The sequence below is a fragment of the Neofelis nebulosa genome, chromosome 9, assembly GCF_028018385.1.
Source record: "Neofelis nebulosa isolate mNeoNeb1 chromosome 9, mNeoNeb1.pri, whole genome shotgun sequence".
Lineage (NCBI taxonomy): Eukaryota > Metazoa > Chordata > Mammalia > Carnivora > Felidae > Neofelis > Neofelis nebulosa.
Genome location: NC_080790.1, coordinates 119,993,808 through 120,017,280, shown reverse-complemented (window position 1 = coordinate 120,017,280; position 23,473 = coordinate 119,993,808). Strand labels below are relative to the sequence as shown.

At 48.5% G+C, this 23,473-nt stretch overlaps 1 protein-coding gene across 1 annotated transcript in view; it reads left to right on the top strand.

The window, feature by feature from the left end:
• TTI1 (TELO2 interacting protein 1) overlaps positions 1-14,768 on the top strand; it is a 44,883-nt gene extending 30,115 nt beyond the window's left edge. Inside the window, exons 6-8 of the mRNA XM_058685568.1 lie at positions 1,157-1,361; positions 1,636-1,723; positions 14,036-14,768. Coding sequence (XP_058541551.1) covers positions 1,157-1,361; positions 1,636-1,723; positions 14,036-14,219 — 477 coding nt within the window. The 3' untranslated portion in view covers positions 14,220-14,768. The remainder of the gene's footprint in view (positions 1-1,156; positions 1,362-1,635; positions 1,724-14,035) is intronic.
• Positions 14,769-23,473: the final 8,705 nt, after the last annotated feature.

Genomic DNA, 23,473 nt, shown 5'->3' with positions numbered 1-23,473 from the left:
GTAGGGACATAAAATGAAGCCAGAAATGCAACTAGTGTACTTGGAGCAAGTGTTTTGGTTTTCTGTATGATTCTTCAGCATAACCTAGACCAAAATATAAGCTTACGTTTAAAACATATAAAATTGTCAACGTTGTTAATATTTTTTTGTAAAGCAAAATATGCAAAATCACACACACAGAAAGGGGAGGAGGGAGGTTTGGGGGGAGGGGGAAGGAGGGAGGTCTTGCTAAATCTTATTCAGATGTGCTGCTTTCCTTTGTAGAAACTAATAGGTAATCTGAAATAACGGCAAGTGTAGAAAAAGGAAAAGATATAAAGATGTGTGTGCTCTGAGGCTGCTTTCCCACTCCCAGACACGTCGATGACATCTGAGGTCTGTAACGCCTTGTGCAGGCCAGCCGAGGGACCTGAAATAAGGGCCTTATTCTCTGCAAAGTCGGCAAACATTCTCTGCTGGTTATGCTTTGCTTACCAATTTTTAAAGAAGTTCCTATTATCCTGTATATTCAGCCTTGGGCAGCAGGGCAAAACGTTTCAATATGTTCTGCTAGAGAAAGTTTAAAACGAGACGTGCAAAGAAACCGCCTGTTGTGGAAGATGGGACAAGGGTAATGTACAAAGGAGATGGTGTGATGGGACGGGAAAGGCCCCGACATGGCCCTGACCACTGGGTCCATGCCCCGACTCAGCCGAGGGGCCTCAGCCAACCACTGCCCTCCCAGTGCCTGCGTAGCAGCAGCTGGGCCTCACTGTTTGTGTTTGTTCAGCTAGCTAGGGTTCAAAGCACAAGCCTTTTTTCGAGGGATGTTAGGAAGAGTCAAGAGATGATCTATGTGAACTGCTTTAAGCTTTTTTTTTTTTCCTAACCAAAAAAGGGAGGAAAATCAAGGTATTAATCATATTATTCATCCAACCCAAGATTCCTTTGACTTATTCCCCGTGTAATCTGTATTTATGGATAGAAGCAGCCATGCCTTGGGAGCAGAGACCTCCGAATTCATAACTGTCAGAATCACAAACCACGGGCAAGGAATTAACAGCAGTAATTCTATTTTTTTTTTTTTTTTCCAAGAAGAAATTGAATTACCAGGCATTCCTTAGCTCTCTGCTGCCGTGGCGACACGCATTCACCACATTGGGGGCTGTTTCTGCAGGTCTTGCAGACCCTGGGAGGCAAGTGTGGCGACTTCCTACGGAGCCGTTTCTGCAAAGATGTCCTGCCGAAGCTGGCTGGCTCCTTAGTCACCCAGGCTCCTGTCAGTGCTCGGGCTGGGCCGGTTTATTCCCACACACTGGCCTTCAAGCTGCAGCTGGCCGTGCTGCAGGGCCTGGGCCCCCTCTGCGAGAGACTGGACCTAGGTAGGTACCAGCCTCTCGCCCCTGGCGACACACACCCCGCGTGGTCTCGCCGCCACTCTTGCGCTCCGTGCCCGGTTGTGCTCCTCCCTCTCCTTCAGTCTCCCTCTGGCCTCATTTTTCCACCTATCTTGATGTGTTTTCTGATATGCGGGATGGAGTAAAGAGCCCAGGGCATCTCCCCTAGCTGTTCCAGTTTCAGCGGACAGCAGTGGGTTACTGCTTGTCCCAAATGAAGTCTGAGGGCCGATGCTTGTTTTGTTTTTCCTCTTCGCAGGTGAGGGTGACCTGAATAGAGTGGCTGATGCCTGCTTGATTTACCTCAGCGCCAAACAGCCCGTGAAATTACAAGAGGCTGCCAGGAGGTACGTCTGCTTGATCACCCGCATCTCTTTACGTTTGCTCTCAATTATCGATGATTTGCTAATGGCGAGCAGAGTCAAGCCACGTCTGTGCTCTTCTCTCCTCGCTCTTCTTGCCAGGTTACGATGGTTTCTTTAACTGGGCCAACTCTAGAGGTGGTATTTTTACTGGACGCGTTTCTCTTTGCAAGTAACCTTTTCCTCTGCTGCAGTGTCAGCAGCAATGCCAAAGGGGCAAAAAGCAGAAAGACGGTGTGCTGAGGGGGACAAAGCACTCTCCTGGCCGGAGAGAGAGCTGCTCCTAGGCCCTACTCTAGTGACCAGGTGACCCTGGCACCTCTCCGGACCTCAGCTCCTTTGTGTGCAAAGCAAAAGCCTTAGGTTACTGATCTGGCAGTAAGATGGCAGAAGTGGCTTCACTCCACGGGGCATCTTAACGGCTGTCAGGTGCTCTAAACCCTTGCAGAGTGTGCACAAAATTGGGTGTGTACAAGCAGACACGTAGGTTCCTTTTTCTCGGTAGCGTCCACAACATGCATCGGATTGTGGAGAACTAATAGTTCTCCCAATAACCAAGAAACTCCATGGACTAATAGTTTAAAAGGCCTTTTCTGGCTCCGAAATTATGTGATTATAATTTCCAAGAGTTGTGCTTGTTCGAGAATAGCTGCGACACCTCCAGTGGAAGAACTCGCTTTCCTTGAGTCCCAAAGGGCTTTTCTCAAAAGCTAAAACCAAGCACATCATCAGTCCCCAGACTTGAGACCAAAAATGTACTGTGGCCCTCTTTCCCCAGCTCTCCATCTGTCAGGAGAAAGGGGACCAGAGTGGACCTGCTATCTCCTGGGTGTCTGCAGTTAAAACAAAAGTTGGCCTCTCTGGCCTGGCTCTGTGTATTACCCTGGGCCCTGCAGCTCTGGCTCAGAGCAAATAAACAGTCCCTCCCACTTCTTGGGCTTCTAGAAACGTGTCCCTGAGCTTCCTTGGTGGGGTAGGAGTCATCCCATTCCCTGAAGGGCTGCAAGGCTGCTCAGACTGTGAAATGAGGAAGGCTGCTTGCTCCCTTATAAACCTTGCAGTCTCTGGGAGTGATGGAAATATCTTTTCGAATTGATTTATTGTCCTTTGCAATTTTTTGCTCTCGATTTCCCCAGTTCCCTTTTTTCTTTCTGTCACTTCCCCGTCACTTCCCCTAGGCCCAGAATCAGTCATGGTTTCTGGAGCACAGGGGCGCATCCCAACCAGCTTCTTATCCTCAGACATTCTTGTTCCTTAAAGAACCAACTTAGGGTGAAAAGAGTCTCCCCACCCCCCCAACACACACACCCCTGGCAGTGTTCCTAAAGCTAATGGTGCTGATTTCAGGTACAACCCAAGAATGTAGTAAATTCATCCTGAAGCTTCTGTGTGCCTATTATAACCAAGAGTCACAACGATCTGACTTTCACATTCTCTGCCCCATTCTACTTTTTCTGCATCCACCCCGTACCTATCCTTCAAGTTGAGAACCATCAAACAGGCTAATATTCGCAATTCATTATCTTTTCATTTCTAATTTTCTTTGGTGCCGCTAAAAGCAATTAAACCTGGAATTGGACCTTGCTGAATTTTGAGTTGGTATTCAAGGTGCCTCTGGAGGAGGAAAACGCAGCCAGACCACTTGACTGCAGTGCCTTTGTTTGCTCTACCGCATTCCATTCGGGGTTGAGTCAGATGACCTCCCTCTTGCCAGGCTGGGAGGGGAGGAAGGGCAAGGTTGATTGGTTCACAGACACATCATCCGCAAACTTATTTTGAAGTCAAGGGAAAAAAACCAGTGTTGTTCTTGATCAGGAGCTGATTTGGCATCTCGATTCAGAAACTAATAAGCTCTCTAAATGGGAAAAGAAGCCCGAGACAATGGGAAACCTGGTCTCTTTGTGAGCCTCCTTACTGCAGGAAGAGAGGCGGGTGGCTGGGTACTGAGACACTCATGCCTGCAGGGACTGATGAATCAGGTCCCCTAGCTCAGCAAGTGGCCCCATCTTCCATTCAGTTGTCTGTCCTTCATTTTTCTCTTCCCTCACACCCTACATCCGTTCCAGAAGGGAAGCCTGTCCACCTACCTTGCAGAATTTCTCTTCAGACTGTCTACGTCTCTTCACTTCCAAGCCACCAGGCTAGGCCACCCTCACCTCTTACCTGAACAATTGCAGAAGCCTCCTCGCCGCACCCCCTCCCCCACCCCGTGCCCACTCCTGCCCCTCTGTATTCCCCACACAGCAAGCACTGACACCCGCCGCCCACTCATGGGAGAAGGGAAGGCTGTTGTGTTTGTTGCCAGGGCCCAAGGGGGAACCCTATAGCCAGAGGGTAACAGAAACGCAGTAAAAACCAGAGCTGTCCACAGATGCCCCAATGCCCCGGCTTCCTTGGAGCTGGTGAGTTTCCGACGCGGGGTAGATGACCAGCTTCATTTGGAAGTGGCCCCTCTGTCTGACACGGCTGGTGAGGAAACAAGTGAGGGCCGGTGGCTGCTCTGAAAGGAGGTAGGTGAGCAGCTGTGTTAGGGGGGATAAGAATTTTCCTTCTGCTGTACCCTTCTAGGTTCTTTGGCTGGTCTAATAATTGATACAGGACAGATTAGTGGGAGATAAACACTTTTTTTTTTAATTTCATATATAAGGGAGCCTTATAAAAATATGAGACCCAGGGTCACATGGGGCAGTTGAAGCTTCCTTGCCATCCTGAGGAATGGTCTAGGGGCCGGGGCTTCACAAGGGGAGGGAGCAGGGTGATCCACAGGACCTAAGATCAGGTGTTTGGTAATTAGATGTTTGCCCTGCCATACACCTAGGTTATTCTTATGAAAAGTTATCTCTGGTAATAGTTCTTTTTCTGGGCCAGGCTCTCTATTCGAATTTTTTTAGGTAGTTAATGGAGAAGTAAAAGTTTTTCTTGAAACTGCTGGGTCTTGATTCCCTTCAATCTCAAGTCCGTTCACACACCAAAGTGGCACATTTTGGGGCAGCCTTCTCTGTTCCCCTTCACATGTCTGTGAGTCCAGCAGGTCGGGGCTGGGGCCTCTGAGGGGCGGCCTCCCTAGCGTTGGCATGGAGACAAACTCAGCAGTTCCATGAAAGTTCCTCTTTGTGTGCATTACGGTTGGCTTTTTCCTCCCTCCTGTTTGCTTTTCCTGGCTCCAAAGGATGACCAAGCCTGTGTTTGCTTTTTTAATTTGTCATATTAAATAGAGCCTTTGTGGCAGGCTTTTACATCCAGGCTGTAAACTCTAGAAATGGAAATTGATCAGGGGGTGGTTGATATAACCAAGGCTGTAAATGCTAAGAACAGAAACGCCATTCCAGTTTAATGCTTTTATCTAGCGAATGTGCCTTGTAAGGAGGGGCATAAATCTTGCAACTTGGGGGAGGGGCGGGGGGAGGGGTACGGTAGAACCTCACTGTATATTACCACTAGGTGTCACTGTTAACTGGCTATGCAAGAGAAATGCCAGCTCCCCCCAGTCCATTTGGTTAAATAACTTCAATGGGTAACAACAAGTGAGCAAATCCTATTTGGGGTGTCGGAGAAGGGGTCAGCCTACCCACAGTTGTAAACAGGGCAGTGTCCCTGAGGGTAAGTGTTCGATTACAGATAACAGGTCTGTGTCAGCCATGCCCCCGCCTCCACCATGGCAGAGGCAGACTCAACTGATTTAAATTCTCCAGTAGCCCCAGAAGCCTCTGAGATCTCTCCCGGCATGCAGTGGGCCTCCACAGTTCTGTGCCTCCCTGACCATGGAGCTTTTCCTTCCCATACATGAAAGGAATCTGAGATGAGAGCACATACCCCAAATTTCTGTGTTTTTCCTTAAAGCCTGTACATGCTGTCAGCCTGATTCAACTCAACTCCGTTAAAACCACACTCTTTGGGCCTCTCTCTCAGCGTCCTCTGAGGCTCCCTGTCTTTTGCGGGGAGGACTCAAATCATCCAATAAGCCTTCCACCCTGGGGCTAAAAGGAACAATACCTGTTCTGAAAAAGATGAAGAACAGAGCTTTTAGGCCACTTGGTCTCCACCCCCAGTCCTGCCTCTGCCTGCCAAGCGCAGGACCCGGGTGGGGATGCAGGGGGCCAGCAGGTAGTGACTGGAGGGTGCACCCTGTGGTTGTACAGGAACTGAATGCTGCGGTCCTCGGTGTGGTGGTGGTCGGGGAGGGGGAACTGTGGGTGGGGGTCCCCTCCCAGCTTCCTCTGCATAGCCATTGTATATAAGGGCATGGGGCACCAGCCTTGGAGGTGGACAAACGTAGGTTCAGATCTTACTGACTCTGTGACTTTGAGCGAATGACTTCGTTTCCTTGTGCCTCATTTCCCTCCCCTGTAAACTAAGGGTGGTGATAACACCTTCCTCCCAGAGTCATTGTGCACACGAGTTACATTTATACGTGAGGGAGACCACTCAGCCAGTTCAGTCATTCCACTGACCAGCTGAGGATCTGTTGCGTGCCAGGCAGTGTTCTAGGCACTGATAATAGAGGAGAGCATGAGAGAGGAGGCCTCTGCTCTCACAGGGCTTGTGTTCTGGAGGTATACTCATGTGTATATACACACCTATGTGGGATATATATAAATACGTTAGATGTATGATGCTTTACATGAGTTCCTGTACATTTGGGCATGGCATTTCTTATAAGTCTGCTTCGTCTTTACTGAACTCTGAAGAGAGTTTTTCACCCCAGAATGATCTTTTCATGTTAATTGTGCCACGTCCCCCTACCACCCTCTGTGTGAGAAGTCAGGACCAGGTTTCAAGGTTCATTTACTGGCTGACTTCCCTGCTTTCTTTCTAGCAGTAGGATCCCAGCCCATCAAAGAACCAGCCGGTGCCTTCAAACCCTGGACGAACACAGACTAGCACAGGCTCGTTCATTTCATCCCCGTCAGAGCCCAGCTCCTCTCTTTACCCACACTTGGGCCTATTATATTTGAACAGATCAGGAGCCACCGAGGTGATCCGTTAGTTCAGCTGAGCTTGAAATTAGCAGCTCATCCCCTTAAATGTTGTGGGCAGTTTGTTTGAGCTTGGGCTACAGAGCTGTTGTCCCCTTGGGTTGCACCCAGCATGGAAATGAGGGCATTCCTGATATTTTTTCTTTTGACACTTGATTAATAGTTGACAAATCCAGACCCAAGTAGTTAGCTTTCCTGTTATCCATCTTTTGACAGGCATTGCTGCGTTTCTTTTCCAGGCTCATTGTTCTAAAAATACACTCAGATCTGAAGCTGTTCACTGTGCATATATAGGCATGATTTCCTGGTGTCAAAGATAAGAGACATCTGCCATGCAGATTATAAACAAAGTGGGTTGCTGGGTTTCAGATCTGAAGGTGGGGACCTCCGTGCTACTTAAATCAAGTGCTGCGAATCCTTTCCCTGCTTCCTTGGTGTTGTCATGTGATTGATAATTTACCAGGGTCAACCATTTTACAACCCGGTGGGAAAGGCAAGTATGGGGTGTGCCTGCACGTGTGCACGCCAATCCTACTGGGTTGGGAGCCAGGATCACCTGCACAGAGTAGATTTCACATATCAGACTGCCTGGCAAACCGGAGGGTAGCCATTTCCTCACTTTGCAGCGTCCGTGGTCTGTCCCGAGCACCTAAGAGGCTGGCGTGAATGTCATGATCTCAGTCTTGAGTAAAGTAGCCAGGAAGATGGCCTTGGTTATCTTATTATATGTGTGTTTATTCACAAGATTTTTTTTTTTTTTTATTAACGAGCCAAGTGTACCGTGTTGAAAGTTGAAAGATTGCAAAGGTGAATGCCGAGTTGGAGGGAGCCTCGTGTTGCTGCTCGGTAGCAGTGGCACCGTGGACGAGTCACTTTACTTCTCCGAGCCTCTGCTCCCTCACCTGCGAGACTCGAGCAGGCATATCTGTTACCTTCCACCCAGTCACATTATTGCCAGGATTCAGTAAACTCGTGCATATTATATTCTTTAGCAGAGAATATCAGCTCATGGGAAAAACTAAGTAGTGGTTGTTAGCATTATTTAAACTTCTTCCTGATTCCAAAAAAGACTTAGGGTATCTTATCAATTAAGTGTATGCAACGACAACAAAAAATAATAAAAGGAAAAACCCAACGTGCCGCCGGGGCCGAGGTTAACATAGAAAGCGCACACCTAGAGCTCAACACCCTTGCTGGAGATGGGCCTTAAATGTGGCTCTCCTGTCCCTAACAGACAGCAAAGAGGGCAATGTATATGTTGTGCAACTTCCAGGCATCCCTGAAATAAGAAAAGAGGGAGAAGAGGGCTTTGTAGAAAAAAGCACAGCTTTCCTTGGTCCTGAACCCTAAGAAAATTTCTCCATGGGTCATCTTAGAAGAACACTGAGTACTGTTGTGACTAATATCTCTAACGCCCTTGCGGTGAATACACAAGTATACTTCCTAGAGCTGTTTCTTCCCCGCATCCATCAGCAGAGCCTGCTGGCTTAGCGCCAAAGCGTAGGTTCCAGGAAAACAGTCTGGGCGGGGGAAGGGGGTGGGGGGGACAAAATAGGTAGGCTGCTACAAGATAGCTTCATCTTTCAGGGTTTGCACCTTTGTGGTGGGGGGTGGAGGGGGAGTGCTGAGGAGCAGGGAACACCGCATGTGGCCTGAGTCAGCCCCCTTGGCGCTCTGGCACAGGGCCGCTTTGAAATCTGCGCACCTAGCAGCGGCTTCGAAGCCAGGGGGATCCAGGCCTGCAGGGGGCCTGGAGGCAGGAGAGGCAGCCAGATGGAAGGGGCTGCTTTTAAATCCTGCCCCAGTGGGATTTAAACCCTTCTAGGTTCTGGCTTATTTTTGAATTGTCTGTAACAGATTGGTCCTCTCAGTGCCATATCTTTTTAAATATGCACAAAGCAATGGAGTCATTCCACTGCATTTATGATACTTTGTCTTGTGGTACTTTAGGGGTACGATTAGCATTGTAAGCTTCTACTGGTGTTTATGGTTTTAAATCCCGTCCCCATTGCATTTAAATATTTTTATTATCGGTCTCTGTGTGAGTATGCGAGATGGAGTTAGATCGATAGATGAATGGTTTTGAACAGGTAAATATAGTTAAGTCTAACGAGTACATATAGCTGCAAAGGTAATTGGTAGTATTTATTTGGAGAGTAAATCGTTGCTCCAAGTCATAATCCTCCATTTCCAACATTTAGAAACAAAAAACGACCTCCTCGCAGGAGAAGATAGCTAAATTGAATAGCAAGAAAGGACAGGCTTGAAATACTGGTTAACCAATGAACCGAGACCCATTAGAGTAAATTACCGAGATAGAAACATCACCCCACTGCTTGCTGGCTAGGACACGTCGACACCCTGAGCATCCATTTGTTTAAAAGGAAACACACACAGCCTCATTTGTAGCATCAGCATGTACTGAGTCGTGGGAGAAGAGATGGCCAGAGAAGAAAAGAGTGTGGAGGTTCTGCCAGCGAGGGAATAGCAGGGAAGCTAGAATAACTTTGTGGGTGTGCCCACTTTCCGACGAGTGAGTTTATTTTCTGATTGCATTTAGTCATGGCTGTGTAGCGACAGCCTGTATCATGTTCCTAAGGAGACATCCCTGAATAACTTCTTTAGAAGCCCAAAATAAATAAATAAACAGATCACAAAGCCACAAGTTCTTTACCACTGGCACTTATGCAGACAGCTCATGAGAGCATTTTATAAATCCAGAAGGAGACAAGGAGCAGCAGATCCCTCAAGCAAGTAATTGACAGAGAAAGAATAGCCTGTCACCCAGGAGGGCTGGAAGCTCTGCATTTCAGTTACGGTTTATTTAGCTCTACTGAGCCTCGATTGGCTGGCGGTTTTCTAGAGGGTCTTTAGAGCAGACGTCGTCTAGACCGAGGGGACACCCTGTAATGTTTGCATCCGCAGCAGAGGGCTTTCTTTGGGGTTTTGCCACTGACCCATTGCCCATGCTTGAGGGCCACTGTGGACTGCTGGGGCTGGAAGGGGTCGTAGAACCGATGTTACTTAGAGAAGCAGCTTGCCGTGCCCTCCTCGAGTCCTTCCCCAGCCCCACCCCACATGGGACGCCTAGTGTGGTCCTCTCCACAGTACACTACGGGCCTCTGTGATTAGTCCGTTCTCCCCACCCACATGGGGAGCCCCGAGGCCAGAGCCTTTGTCCATCTATCATTGTATCCCAAGCACCCAGCCCGGAGCCTGGGCTGGAGCAGGTGCTAGGAAACATTTGGCAAACCACAAGGAGATGGTCCCCAGCCCCTGCTGACCGGATTCTGGTAGCACATTGCTTATGTCCCCAGGCCACCTCGCCCCTGCTTTGTCACCGGGAGTGGTCCGCTATTGATCATAAAGGAATGAGCCGCTTCTGTGGGTTTTGGTGTCTGGAGTTTATTAGGTACTTGCTGATGCCCGTCAATTGTAGATAGGGCTGGAGTGCGGGGAAATGGCTGCCTGCATGAAGCGAAATTCAATAAAACCGCATTTTAAGTGAAAAATCAGTATAAACACCAGGCTTCTTTGCCATGGAAACAGAGGTTGCTTAGAAACTGCCTAACGGCAAGTTCTAAATTTTTTAAAGTCAAGTTATCATTTAAGCTACACGGCCCTACAGGTTATTGAGAGATAATCACTCGCCTCAGGACACTCGGAGGCATGAGGCACAGCTGAGTGCCTCCCGAAACTCTGGGGACCAGATAATCTCTTGATAACTGTGCTCCCTGGAGCCACTGATTTGGGCCTAGGGGAAGGAGAAGGAAATTTTTGTTCAGGACTTAAATGGTGTACATATATTTTTTTTTTAAGTGTTTCTCTTTGGGTTTGAGAAAACGTGGAGCTGGCCATTTGGCATGTTCAACAGCCATCTCTGCCACGTCTCACGATGTATTAGGAACATTTTCCAGGCAGTTGCCCCAATCTCGTCAAAGCAGAGGTCCTGTCTTTGTCTTCTGGCTTTGGATGACACACAAGGGCTTTTAAGGTCTTCAGCTTTGGGCTCTTCACTTTCTGGGAGCCCCTGTCCCCAGCTAAGGATGGGCAGGAACCAGCCCCAGGACAAGCTGGTACCAGAGTTTGGAGCAAAGCTGGGCCACTGAGCTCTCAGACAAGACCTACTGGATCTCCGCTCGGCTCCCAGGGCCTTAAAGTGAACAAGGTCCAGGTTCAGAATGTGTGTCGGTGTTTAGAGTTCAGCAGGCTGCATGTCTTTGGCCGAGCAAGCGCACAGCTACACCTGCCAGCACCTGGTTGCACAGTGTGGCATTCACTCCCAACCTCAGGCGCACAGAGGGCAAAGAATACTGCATTCGCTTCTTCCTGAAAATAACGGGCAAAATTAGAACACCATCGGCTGAGAACTGGGACCCCCACCAAGTCAGTAGGAAGGAAATTATGAGTGAAACAAAAGACAAATGTTTTGCCCTTTTCAGAGTGTCTGAGAAGGTTCTGTGGTGTGGCGGTGCTGCTGAGGTTGGTAGTGATAATTATTCCTTAGACACACACATACTCTCGGGAAGGAACAGTGTTTTCATTGTATACCTCAAAGTGTTTTCCTGCACCTCATCTCCCTTAGAGCCTCTCAACAAACCTGTGAGGAGGGTGGGCGTGGGGGCTGTGATCATCTTCTTTGGAGAAAGAGGAAACTAACTTGCTCCAAGCCGCAGAGGCAGGAGAGGGAACTTGTGTTGCTGCCTGCCATTCTGGGGAGTCCACCCATTTAATAGCTAAGGAAAGAGACTCAAAATAATTCTCCCACGAATTTGGCTTTTACTCAGTAAAAGAAAGTGAACTTCATATGCATGTTTTCTTTGCCTCCCTGTTAGTATCTTATTTACGAGTTCTCACAGGGTTGGGTTAAGCATCTGACTTTGGCTCAGGTCATGATCTCATGGTTTGTGAGTTCGAGCCCCGTGTCAGGCTCTCTGCTGTCAATGCAGAACCCACTTCGGATCCTGTGTCCCCATCTCTGTCTCTGCCCCTGCCCCACTCGTTCTCTTTCTCTCTCTCTCTCCAAATAAATAAATAAACTTAAAAAAAAAAAAAAAAAAAGGTGTTTTGACAGGGCAAAGAGAGTGGCTTCTTTCCTTTTCCTTTCCCGCCAGAGAATACAACATCCACATTTAGCATGTCAAAAAGGACTCAAAAAGAACATTGCAACGCTTTCATGCCATGTAAGTCAGAGCTCGGCTCTGACTGACGTGGGCTGGGCTGGGGCACCACTTCGCTGGGTACTGCCTGGATCAGAATACTCCTTCGTGTGCCATGCTGTAGCTTGAGAAATTGTTCTAGTCCTAGAAGGAGAAAAAAAATCACACGAAACCATTTGCATTCTGACAGTCTTTGGCACCAGGGAAACCTGTCAACTGTGTCACGTGTAAATAGAAATCAGCTTCCCATTTTTGGTGTGTCTTTTCATAATTTCCCTTGCCACTCTAATTATCAAAGATATTTTTGTTTTTAAACAAAAATTGTCTCCCACGCAGGCCCCATCTCCTTTCTGCGGTGAAGTGGAAACAGTGAATTAGAATATTCTAACCACTTCTCCAGCAACCACTGCTGAGATTATAAGCTCAAGATTATCCTAAGTAAAGGAAACTTAAATTGTCTAGGCACAGACCAGGCCAAAAACATGTTCAGAGGGTCCCCTCCCACCTGCCTACCTTGCCTCCTTCGCAGGTGTCTGTTAAACCCAAGGAAGAAAGCAAAACTGGCTTCCCCAAAGTAAAAGCCAAATCCCCTGAGGGCACGGTTTTTCAGATTAACAAAATTAAAAACAGGATTTAGCTCCATTTAAGTTCCCATTTGATGCCCAACAGTATGGGAAAGGCTCCTAGGGATGGTCATCAAGAATAACATGTGATCCATCCAATAGATACTATCTACCCTATGACTGGGTAGATAGGGATCGCATGGGCTAAACGCTGTGTAGGTCTGGATCTGTGTCTTCTCATTTAAACCTCAGCAAAACCCTGAGTGAAGTACATCCCCAATTTTTAGAAACAAGGCATTTTTAGAGACTGAGAGCAAGAGTTGTTGAAAAATCTCCCACGGCCACATAGCAGTGATGCCTACGACAACATGAATCCTATTGGTAATGTTCCCTAGTCCTTCCTTGGTGGTGAGCAGCTGGCCCCTCCTTTAGATCCTTTTATAGAATGTAATTTTCCAGAGAGATCTGTCATCTTAAGTCATTAGTGTGCAGTGTAATAAACCACTTAGCTAAATACAAGAACCTGTCGGGTGAAGTACTTGTTGAGAGCTTACCATGTGCCATCCCAGGTGCCCAGGGTATAGCGGTGAACCCAACAGACATGGTCGTTGCCCTCAGGGGCTGTATTGTGAGGAAGGAAGATGGACAGTAAGTGCTGGGAAGGGTGTCCCGAAAGAAAAGGAGGGGGCAGCCACCTAAACAAAATGGTCCAGGAAGGTCATCTTCTCTGAGCATGTACCCTGTGGACTGAGATGGGGAGGATGGCTCATGGAGCTGCCCAACTGAGGAGGACCTTCTCCTCCCTGAGGTTGAAAAGCCAGAACCTGAACCACTGCGTCAGCCAGGGCGATGAAATTTATACTTGGACTGCCCAGTGCGGTGGCCCTGGGCACCTGGTTGGTCATTCAGAAATGGGATATGAGGAGATAAGAGGCAAGGGTGTGGCCCCAGAGTTCAGCGCAAGTTGAAAAGCCTCACCCTTCGTGGGCATAGGGTGTTAGGTGGCCCCGGCTCCTTCAGCTCTGTCCCTGTCATGTGGAGGACACCAGTGCTCTGCCTCTAGACTGGCCTGGCTCTGTCCGTTCCTGCCTCAGGCAAATAACTGGGTCTGATCCCTTTATGAACATGTCCAGACTACCAAGAATCCTTGGCTCTTGGTGGCCAGAAGAGGCCAGCTACCCAGTTCAGCAGCAAGCTGGGGGGCCAAGGATGAGGACCCGGAGACTCCGGAGTGTGGGCCTGCCCTGGGAGCCTGAAGTGAGGGGTGGGCCCTGTCAGTTTTCTTTGAAAACGTCTGCTTGACACCCCAGAACTTAACTGGATTCTTTGCCAAGAGCTTGTTTGATGTCAATATTGTTCTGCTCAGACTAATTACTTCTCTGTGTCAATGGATATGAAACTATACACTTTGGGACCATCCTAATGGCCCTGTCTTATGAACTAAAGTGGGTTTGCTGTGCTATTCGAAGGGATTTGATGTTATTACCAGTTTCATCTCCAATAGCCCAATAAGCAGCCTCTTCCGTAGAACACCAGCCTCTGTCCCTTCTCTCCCCTCCCTCGTGACCTCAGCCCACCATCCCTTCTGTCTCTCCACAGAGTTTTCCTCCACCTGATGAAGGTGGACCCGGACTCCACCTGGTTTCTCCTGAACGAACTTTACTGCCCGGAGCAGTTCACACCTCCCCACCCCAGCCTCCACCCTGTGCAGCTGCGGGAGACCACAGGACAGGGCAACCCCTATGCGGCCAATGTGCTCCGCCTGCTCCAGGAGCTTCAGTGACCCCACACACATACACCTGGATACAGCAGCATCCCCTGTCCCCGCATGCGGGGCCGACCCCACCCTGGCCCGAGGCGGTGGCACGGCAGCAGAGAAGACTCCGAAGGTGGATTAGACAGCCAATCGATTTATAAATTGATCGATCACACAACTGCTTAGAAATTGGATTGAAGGAAAGTAGCTGACTGTTATTTATATTTCATACCTGGTGTTTTCAAATGACATTGTCTGGCAGCTCTAAGGGCTTAACTCCTTCGCTTACCATCTCCGAGGCCCCAGCTGCCTCCTGGGCCGTGCCCGCCACATCCTCCCACATCGGAGAGCCTGAGGACAGGTGGCGGGGAGGGCCTCTGCTGCGCACCGAGTGTGTCCCCCCGGGCATCTGACGACCATGTGGAAGTACCACGCATCCAAGACTCTTCAGAGCACAGCCCTGCATCACAGACGCGTGCACGTCCTCTCCTCAAACAATGAGCTGGAGCCAGCTCATCGTACCTAACCTGTTATTTGGAAGAAGATGAAATAAAGGCACCTCTTGGACGAACAGTATGATCAAGAGCTCACTTTAAAGTTTGTTATTTAAATTGGGTGATTTTTAAGAAATGCGTTTAAGTTCTTAAATGGATAAGGCAGAGCCCTGGTATAAAATCCGAGCAGCACAAAACAGAAACAGTGAAAAGTCAGTCTCCCCTCCTTATTCGCCAGACATCTGGTTTCCCTCTCCAAAGACAAACACTCTTGACAATTTTTTGGATACCTGTTCAAGAAGAGATTGATTATTTTTTACTGTTTATTATGGATAATAGTATACAGCAAGCCCTGTGTACCCATAACCCTGTTGGACCAGTCACCAGCACACGGCCAGCCTTCTTTCATTGCTACCCTCACCCATTTACCTCCCCAGCCCATCCAGTCCCTGGAGTATTTTGAAGCACATCCCAGATGTCCTATCCAAACCTTTTTTTTTTTTTTTAAGTTATTTTTTTTTTTAATTTTTTTTAACGTTTATTTTACTTTTGAGACAGAGACAGAGCATGAACGGGGGAGGGTCAGAGAGAGAGGGAGACACAGAATCGGAAGCAGGCTCCAGGCTCTGAGCCATCAGCCCAGAGCCCGACGCGGGGCTCGAACTCACAGACCGTGAGATCGTGACCTGGGCTGAAGTCGGACGCTTAACCGACTGAGCCACCCAGGCGCCCCTTTTAAGTTATTTTTGAGACAGAGACAGAGTGTAAACAGGGGAGGGGCAGTGAGATGGGGAGAGAGAAAGGATCCCAACCAAGCAGGGTCTACACTATCAGTGGACAGAGCCCGACGCCGGACACAAACTCACCAACCCTGAGATCATGACCTGAGCTGAAATCAAGAGTCGGATGCTTAACTCTCTGAGCCAGTTAGGCACCCCCAAACTTTTTTTTAAAACATAAACCCCAATAGCATCATCACACCTAAACGAATCGGCAGTGACCCTTTCACGTTGTATGCAATTAGATGTTTACGTTTCCCCAGTGCGTTGAATCAGGATCCAAATAAGGTATATACATTCCTGTTATCTGTATGTCCCTTCATAAATCCCTTTTAATTTATAGATCCCTTCTCCACCTCTCTTTTCTTTTCCCGCTGAGTTTCTGTTGAGGAAATAAGGTCATTTATCCTACAGCATTTCCCACAGTCTGGATTTACTGATTACATCCCCGTGGGGGTCATTTCACAGGCTTCTCCTGTCACCTGTATTTCCTGTAAATGGGAAGGCAGAACAGGAGGCGTGATCCGGTTTGATTGTTTTCATTTTTGTTTTTGGCAACACTCCTCCATAAGTGGGATTATTTACTTCCATCAGGAGGTGTATAATATCTGATCTCTTATGAGATTGGCAGTCACTGGTGATCCTCGCCTGGATCCACTCACTCGTTAGGGAATGCACAGTAGTGTTGTTCGGTCCCACCACACCAGCTTGCTTTTAGCTAGAGTACTTGTGTAAAGGGAACCTTCCCTTCATCAACCATGCAGTAATCTTGAGGGAGTTTATGTAGAAAGGCAGGATAAATACTCAATTTTTTTTTTTAGCTGAGGGATTTAAAACACAGATTATGTAAATTTAGGTACACAGCCACAGACACACACATACACACACACACACACACACACACACACACACACACACACACACAAATGTGCTGAAGGATCCTACAAATGATGAATGCATCCTTACCAGATGCATGGTGAGGCACCATCTAGATAACTTCTCCAGTGATGCAGATAATCCCCAAGATCTATAAAACCCAGAAGGCAGTTGGCATGGAGACATATTGGAGCAAGGACTCCCAGCCAGTCTGGAGAGGCCCCTCATTTCTTTTTAGGGTCTTTCTCTGCAAGGGAAAAGGATGTCCAGCTTGGGTCTAGGTGGCAGCAGCCTGACTTCTGGTCTGGGTCATCAGGGGCCCTCCCTCTCTTTGGGCCTCAGCAATCCCGCCTGCAGAGTGGAGAGAATGGACCAGAGAGAGAGAGCTTAATTTGGGGGATTCTGGGTCCCTCCAGGGGAATCTGATGACAGGACCCGCTCTTCCCGCATCACCCCCAGGCACTGCGTCCTCCAAGACCAGCCAGGCACCGTCTCATTGCTTACAGCGTCTGCCTAGCTGACCTCACAAATTCTAGGTACAATTCTAGAGACTTCACCTATGACCCCGTGGGGATCCCAAGTGAAGAACCCCTGAAAGAGAGAATTGCTTAACTCTATTCCACTTTAAAATTCTGGGATGATTTCCTTTGGGAAGGGGGGGGAAATGCCCTCTAATTGAGAGTACTGTAAAAAGATTCACAGCATTGTTCCTAATTCCACCGGGGACGCAAAGTGAGAGGCTAATTCAATCTCTAGGTCCTGACAAATGAGAAAACAGGTCAGAGAGGTGGTGTGACTTGTCGTGTATTTCCAGGCTTCCAGTGCGATTAAAGTAGCCTGCCTTCCCAGGGCGCCTGGGCAGGGCAGGCCATAATGGTGTGCCAAGAGGGGCGGGGGGAACACGCACACACGTCCTGTGCCGTGATAACACGTGGGCTCTCGGGAGGCTGTCCAGGAGATAATCCGCGTGGGAGGACTTGCCATGGTGTTCCAAAACCCATCTCCTCCTCAAAGAGTAAAGACATCCTGAGTTGCTTTCGTATTCCTGCAGGCAGATTGTTGCACTTGATTAAAAAAAGACAAAACAAAACCTTATTAGAGTGCCTCTCCGGTTATTATTCTGCCCAAGCAACTTTAATTTGAACCCGTCCAGCTGACTCATTCCAGTCCTTGTTTACGTGGGCTTCTCAAAGCGATCGTTGCCCCCTGTTAAACCCGGCTGGTGCAGTGACGGTTTTTCTTTCATTCAGGGTTTCTGAGTGTTGGTTTGGCTGGAGTTAAGGGTAGGCCCCGAAAGGCCTCTGAGTGTCAGGTGGAGACTTTGAGCTCTGATCTGTAGGCAGTGGGCACCTCCTGGGGGATGCAGGAAAGCACAGACATGGATCCAGGGATCCTCCAGAGGGGTTGAGTGTGGTCCTCAGGAGACTCGTGTTGGAGAAAGAGCATGGATGACCCGGTGCTCATCAGCGCTGGGGCTGGTTTCAGACTCTACCTCTTAGTGCCTGTGTGACCTTGGGTGAGTCACTTCCCTTTATTTTCCCGTCTCTAAAACGGAGTTACTGCTTCTGCCTCTTTGAATGGCTGCAGCAGGAAGGGTAAGTGCTGTCATGTTTCCAAATGTTTAGCATAGTGCCTGGGGCGTGGACACTGCATCCTTTCCCTTCCGTCCACCCGACCCTTTCGCTCACAGCTTTGTTAGGATGCGATACGTACTCCCCTGGGCAATTACAGCTGACGAAGTAGATGGTTAAATCTCAGAATAAACCACCCAGGAACTAAGGAGAACCCCAGCAGAGGAGGGTAAGACCCTGGTAGGACGAGGAGACTTTTGGCAGGAAGAGAGGATAAAGGGCATTCCAGACGCAGAAAATGACGTGCCGGAAGGCAGACGGGGATACTTGCCAATATCTGCTTATCTCATCATAACTCCTTCCACTGCCACTGACAGGAAGACCCAACTCAGACTGGCTTGAGCGGAAAGAAACATCTTGGCTCACGTAACCAGCGGGCTCTCCTGGCTCCAGATCCCAAAGCCAGGCTCCGCATTTTGATTCTGTTTTCCCCGTCCTTCTCTAGCAGCCTCTCTCTATCAAGTGTCCAGGATGGCCAATAGTTCCAGGCTTCTTTCTCTGAGTTTTAATAAGCCTAGGAGCGTGTGCACCTCCTCCTGGCAGTTCCAAACTCAAGTCCTAGGCTTAGCTCCTCTCGGCTCAGCCCATCCTTTGCCCCACCCCAAACCAAGCATTGTGCATCCAAGCAGGTCTTGGCAAACTTTCTCTGTGCAGAGCCAAATGGTGAATATTTTAGGCTTTGCAGGCCATAGGATCTGTGTGGCATTTTCTTTGATTTTTTTTTTTTTTTACAACCTTTTAAATGTGTAAAATCCTTACAAAATAAGCCGTGAGCCATTATTCTGCCTGTGGACCATAGTTCGCTGCCTCGTATATGGCATTCTCATGGCAGGCCTGGAGACAGATGCTCAGGTCAGCTCCCCCAAACCAAATGGAGGCAGAGCTGGGGTGGAGTGGTTTCCCCTAAAGGGAAGGACCGCACTTGGTTACCAGGAAGAGATGCGGAGTGGGCAGTGGGCACCAGTGACAGCTACCACCCCGTGTCTGTGGCAGGTGACCATTATGGCCCGGCGGTCTGGGAGGGTATATGTTAGCAGGTGTGGCTGCTGAGGCCACATTTATGAAGGGCCTTGAAGGCCAACCTAGGGATTCCAGCCGTACGAGATCAAGAAGTGGCCTTAGAAGGTTTTTGAACAGGTGAGTAATGTATGGAAAGCAGCATTTTAGGAATATTCATCTCGTGGCAGCATCCAGGAGCAATTGGAAGGGAGAGAGACTGGCGATGAAATTGTGTTCCCGAAAGTCCCAGGACGAGAAAATGCACCTCTTCCATCAACCCCAAACTGTTTGACGTGCCGTGGTTCATGGGCAACTTGAGGCACATAAATATGTGCTTTAAAGTTTAAAAGTAAGAAGTGAGATGAATGGAGCCTCTGATGAGGCTTCCTCCAGCTCGTGCCGGAGAGTTGAGAAGCCCTAGAAATGATTTTCCGCAGCTCCAGCCGTGATGAACAGTGCGGGGGCCCCTCTCCCTTTGTGTGACTTACCCCAGCTTCTGTGTCGGGCTTGATTGGAAGCAAAGTGCCCACACTGCCTTTCCTCCAGAGTACGGAATAGAGGCCAAATTTCGGAAAATAATTCTGAGTGATGGCTGACTCTGTCGAAGCGTTGATTGCTTTATAAATGGCATTCTCCTCTCTGCGCCCCCCCACCCCCTGCCACCACTGAAGTTTGGAGGCAGCGGCTTTTCAAATTACGCTTGAAAAGCAGCCTGATTTCCCCCAGGAATCATCTCCTAGATTAGGAGCTGTTCTACCTTTTCCGACAGTTTCACCCAGAGTACAAAGCCTGTCTGCAAAGGGCGAGGAGGGAGTGGTGCTGTCCTCCCTTCAAAGCCTTCAGCACAAACCATTTTTGAAAATGTCTCTCACTGCAGCCATCCCTCCCAGCGTCCGGGGCTGCCTGCTTTTGCAACAGGAAAGGGTTAAAAAGCACTGATGAATGGCTGCCTCCAGCCCCCACCCTTCCGCTTTCCCTCCTTATATAATTTGCCATTCTTTTTGCACAACAGCTCCTGGGTCTCAACCTGCTCTCTCAATCAGTACCCTCACGTCCTCAGCTTCCTCCCACACAAGCGGGCTCAGAAGTAAGGAAAGCACCTTTCAGAATCTCTGAGGCCGTTTCCAAGGGAGAAGACGTTGGTGGGGGGAGAGGTGGAGAGAAGTAGTAGAGAAGAGTCAGAAGTTTCTTCATGAAATAAAAATATTGCCTTCCCTAAGGCAGGGTGGGGAGTAGACAGACCTCAGTGCACCCCCTTCCCCTTCGCCCCATCTTTGTGTCCTTTCTCACCTCATGGAGCCCATCCAGTACTCTCACACATTCCACCCAGGACACTGCCCAGTTCCCTAGGAGAGGCCAGAGATTCTAATTGAACTGCGCTCCAGCTCACAGGTGACCTTGGGCACACCCTCCCCCCTCCCTGGGCCTCAGTGTCCCTGTCTGCTCCCTAAAGGGTTTGAACCAATCAGCCTCCAAGCATTGTTCCACCCCCTAAAACATCTGTGACTTGATAATAAAGTGTTGGCAAGTATGTGGGGAAACGGATATGTAAGGTGGCACAAGCTTTTTGGAGGTCAAAATTGGCAGTGTTAGCAAATCTGAATGTGTGCACCTTTCGACCGGCAATTCTGCTTCTAAGAATTTAATGCCCACACGTGTGCACAAAGATGTACATGCATAGGCAATTCACTGCAACATTGTGATTTACAGGAACTTGCAATACTGAATGTCCAGTATGTGCCAGGCATTATGCCTAATGCTTTACATTAATATCTCAAGAGACTGGGTGCAAAAGATAGGAAATAACCTAATCATAGAACATAAACATCCATCCAAAAGAGGCCAAAACATCCCGTGTACCTCCCCCCTCACAACACAGAAATTCTAGTGAACCATTGTACTGAAGAATGGTGCCTCCAAAGTGAAATGTTACTGTTAACTATTTTGTAAAAGCAAATATTAGACATTGAAAAGAAGGTAGGAGAAGAGCTTGGGGAGGGAGGGACTGGTTAAATAAACTAGGGTACATCCCTGTAACAAAATGAATAAAACAGCAACAGCTATCAGAATTTAAAATGCACACACCCTTTGACTCAGCAGTCCTGCTCTTAGGAATTTCCTTGTCCATGTGCAAAAAGGATGAACAAAGTGTTCGTTGAAGCATTGTTTGCATAAATAAAAGGTTGGAAACAACCTGAAGGTCCATCCAGAGAAGCCCAGCTAAATAAGTTCCTTACCCACACTTGCCATGTGGTCTTTAAGAAGAAAGAGCTAGTTCTCTGTGTATATCTCCAAGGTACGTTATTAAAGAAAATGGCACGCAGAACAATGAAACTATTTGTGGGGGATGGGGGCACTTTATGTGTGGGATTTCTCTTAAAGAACACCCAAGTGGCAGCCTCCAGGAAGGATAACAGGATCAGTGCTGAAGATATCTTTTCACATTATGCCCTTTATACTCTTCACATTTTTAAACCATATACCTGTGTAACTTACTCACTCACAAAAATTTTTATTATTAAAATGTAAGACATTTGTGAGTCTACAGTTCTATGGTAAACTCACATTGTGGTGATAGGAGCCTAATGTCGTCGGGGTCTCCTCTTCTGTGCTTTGCATTTCCCAAGTGGAACCAGGGCTGGAGTTGGGAGGGGGCATTGCTTAATCCAAAAATGCAAAGGGATCTTGGAGAGGATCTCTTCAGGAGATGGCTGTGCACTGTGCAGGCAGCACCCCTGCCCCACCGTGGCTCCCGTGTGCATACAGGAAAACCATTTCCCATCTATGCCCTTAGCTCGTCTGAGTCCCTTAGAGACCCAAGAGAAGCAGGTCGAGCATCAGAGCTTCTCGTGACTTCCCAGACAGAATTTAGGGCTCGTGCTCAGTGCTCTCAAGGCATTGCTGGATGCTCTGTGCCCTGCCACAGCTCTGTCCAGGGCTTGCAGCCTTTCCCCCCACCCCCCCTCCCCCCCGTTGAGGGGTTGCCTTCCTGACTGAATCTTCAGCACCTTGGACAGGGCTGTGGTTTGCGCCTTCCTCTCAACATTAGGATGCCCAAACTTTCCAATGCCAGGCCCCAAAACACCAAGTTAAAGACAAAGATGGGATTCAAACCTGAGACTGCTGACATCACATGATCAATTATATCAAGTTTGTGCAACAGGATCCAAAATCTGCAGAATGGAAACCAATTCAACAAGCATTTTTCAAGGCTTTCTATGTACCAGGCCCAGAGATAAAAAGACATAAATGCTGCCTCCTAGGGGCTAGGCTCAAAGGAGCGCTAAACAAGACATGTCATGAGGAGGCAAGTATAAAGTCTGTATTAGGAGGAGGTCAGAAGCAACAGTTAAGAGCATGGTCTCTGGAGATGGACAGCCTGGCTTTGAATTCTCACCCTGCTGCTTTGGGCAAGTCTCTTCATAACTCTAAGCATTGATTAAATGGGCATAAAAATATACCTCCCTGGGAGCATGATAAGAAACTGACTGATAAAGTGCTGGACTCAAGGCCTGGCCCCTGGGCAGCGCTCTGTAGGAGCTGGTCATCATTATGAAGATGATGATACGTTAGAGGTAGAAATGGCAGCACAGAGGTTGAACTGAAAGGAAACTGGGAGGCTTCCTGGAGGAAAGGCCATCCAAGCTAGCTTTGCAGTATTTGCCTGTCAGACACAAAGGGAAAGACCCCTCTGGGTAGAGGAAACAGCATATACAGAGGCTTACGCAGCACATTCAGGGTGTTGCTCATGTCAGTGGGAGGTAGGAACCATAAAGAGTGAGGCTGGAGACAAGGATGAAGCTTTGGGAAGAGAGCCTGGTCTGTTCAATACCCCTGTAAAAATTAGTAATGGGAAACCACTAAAATGAAGGTTTCAGCAGGGGGAGCTCTCATGCCCTACCACTCAGTCAATTGCAGACCCAGAAGGAAGAAACACATTTGACCTCATGCATACTTGACCTTGCAGATGGATTCTACTCCGCTACTCCAGTGGAGGAAGAGATTCTTGCCTTATCCCCCCAGCAACAGCTCCACCAGTGAGAAGCCAGCACACTTCAAACTTTCATTTTATTCCAATGGATTTTTAGTTCATAACAGCCTTTCTGGCTTGCCCCTTTTCTCCTTAAAAAAGTGTGCCTCTCCTTTGTTCCCAACTTGGCTATGGCTTTGCCACAACTTGTTTGTCCCAGATTGCAATTCTCTTTTATTCCCGAATAGATCCATCTTTTGCTGGTAAAAAAAAAACTGGTAGTTTTAGTTTTCAGGTTAACACCCCAAAGGTGGGCCTGGGATCTACTGTCAGGGGACATCAAAAAGATGCCTGAGGGAGGGATTGGTAGCATTCCCCCGGGAGGTTGTTCTCTGGGGCTTTTCTGCAGGCCTCTGGTTGGGTGGAGGGCAGAGCTCACTCTTGCCATGCCACCCCCAAGCCCCTTGTCCCCCATTCCTGAAGCCTGTGGTGGGGGCAAAACAGTCCTGCCAGAAGCGAAGTGCACAGGCTC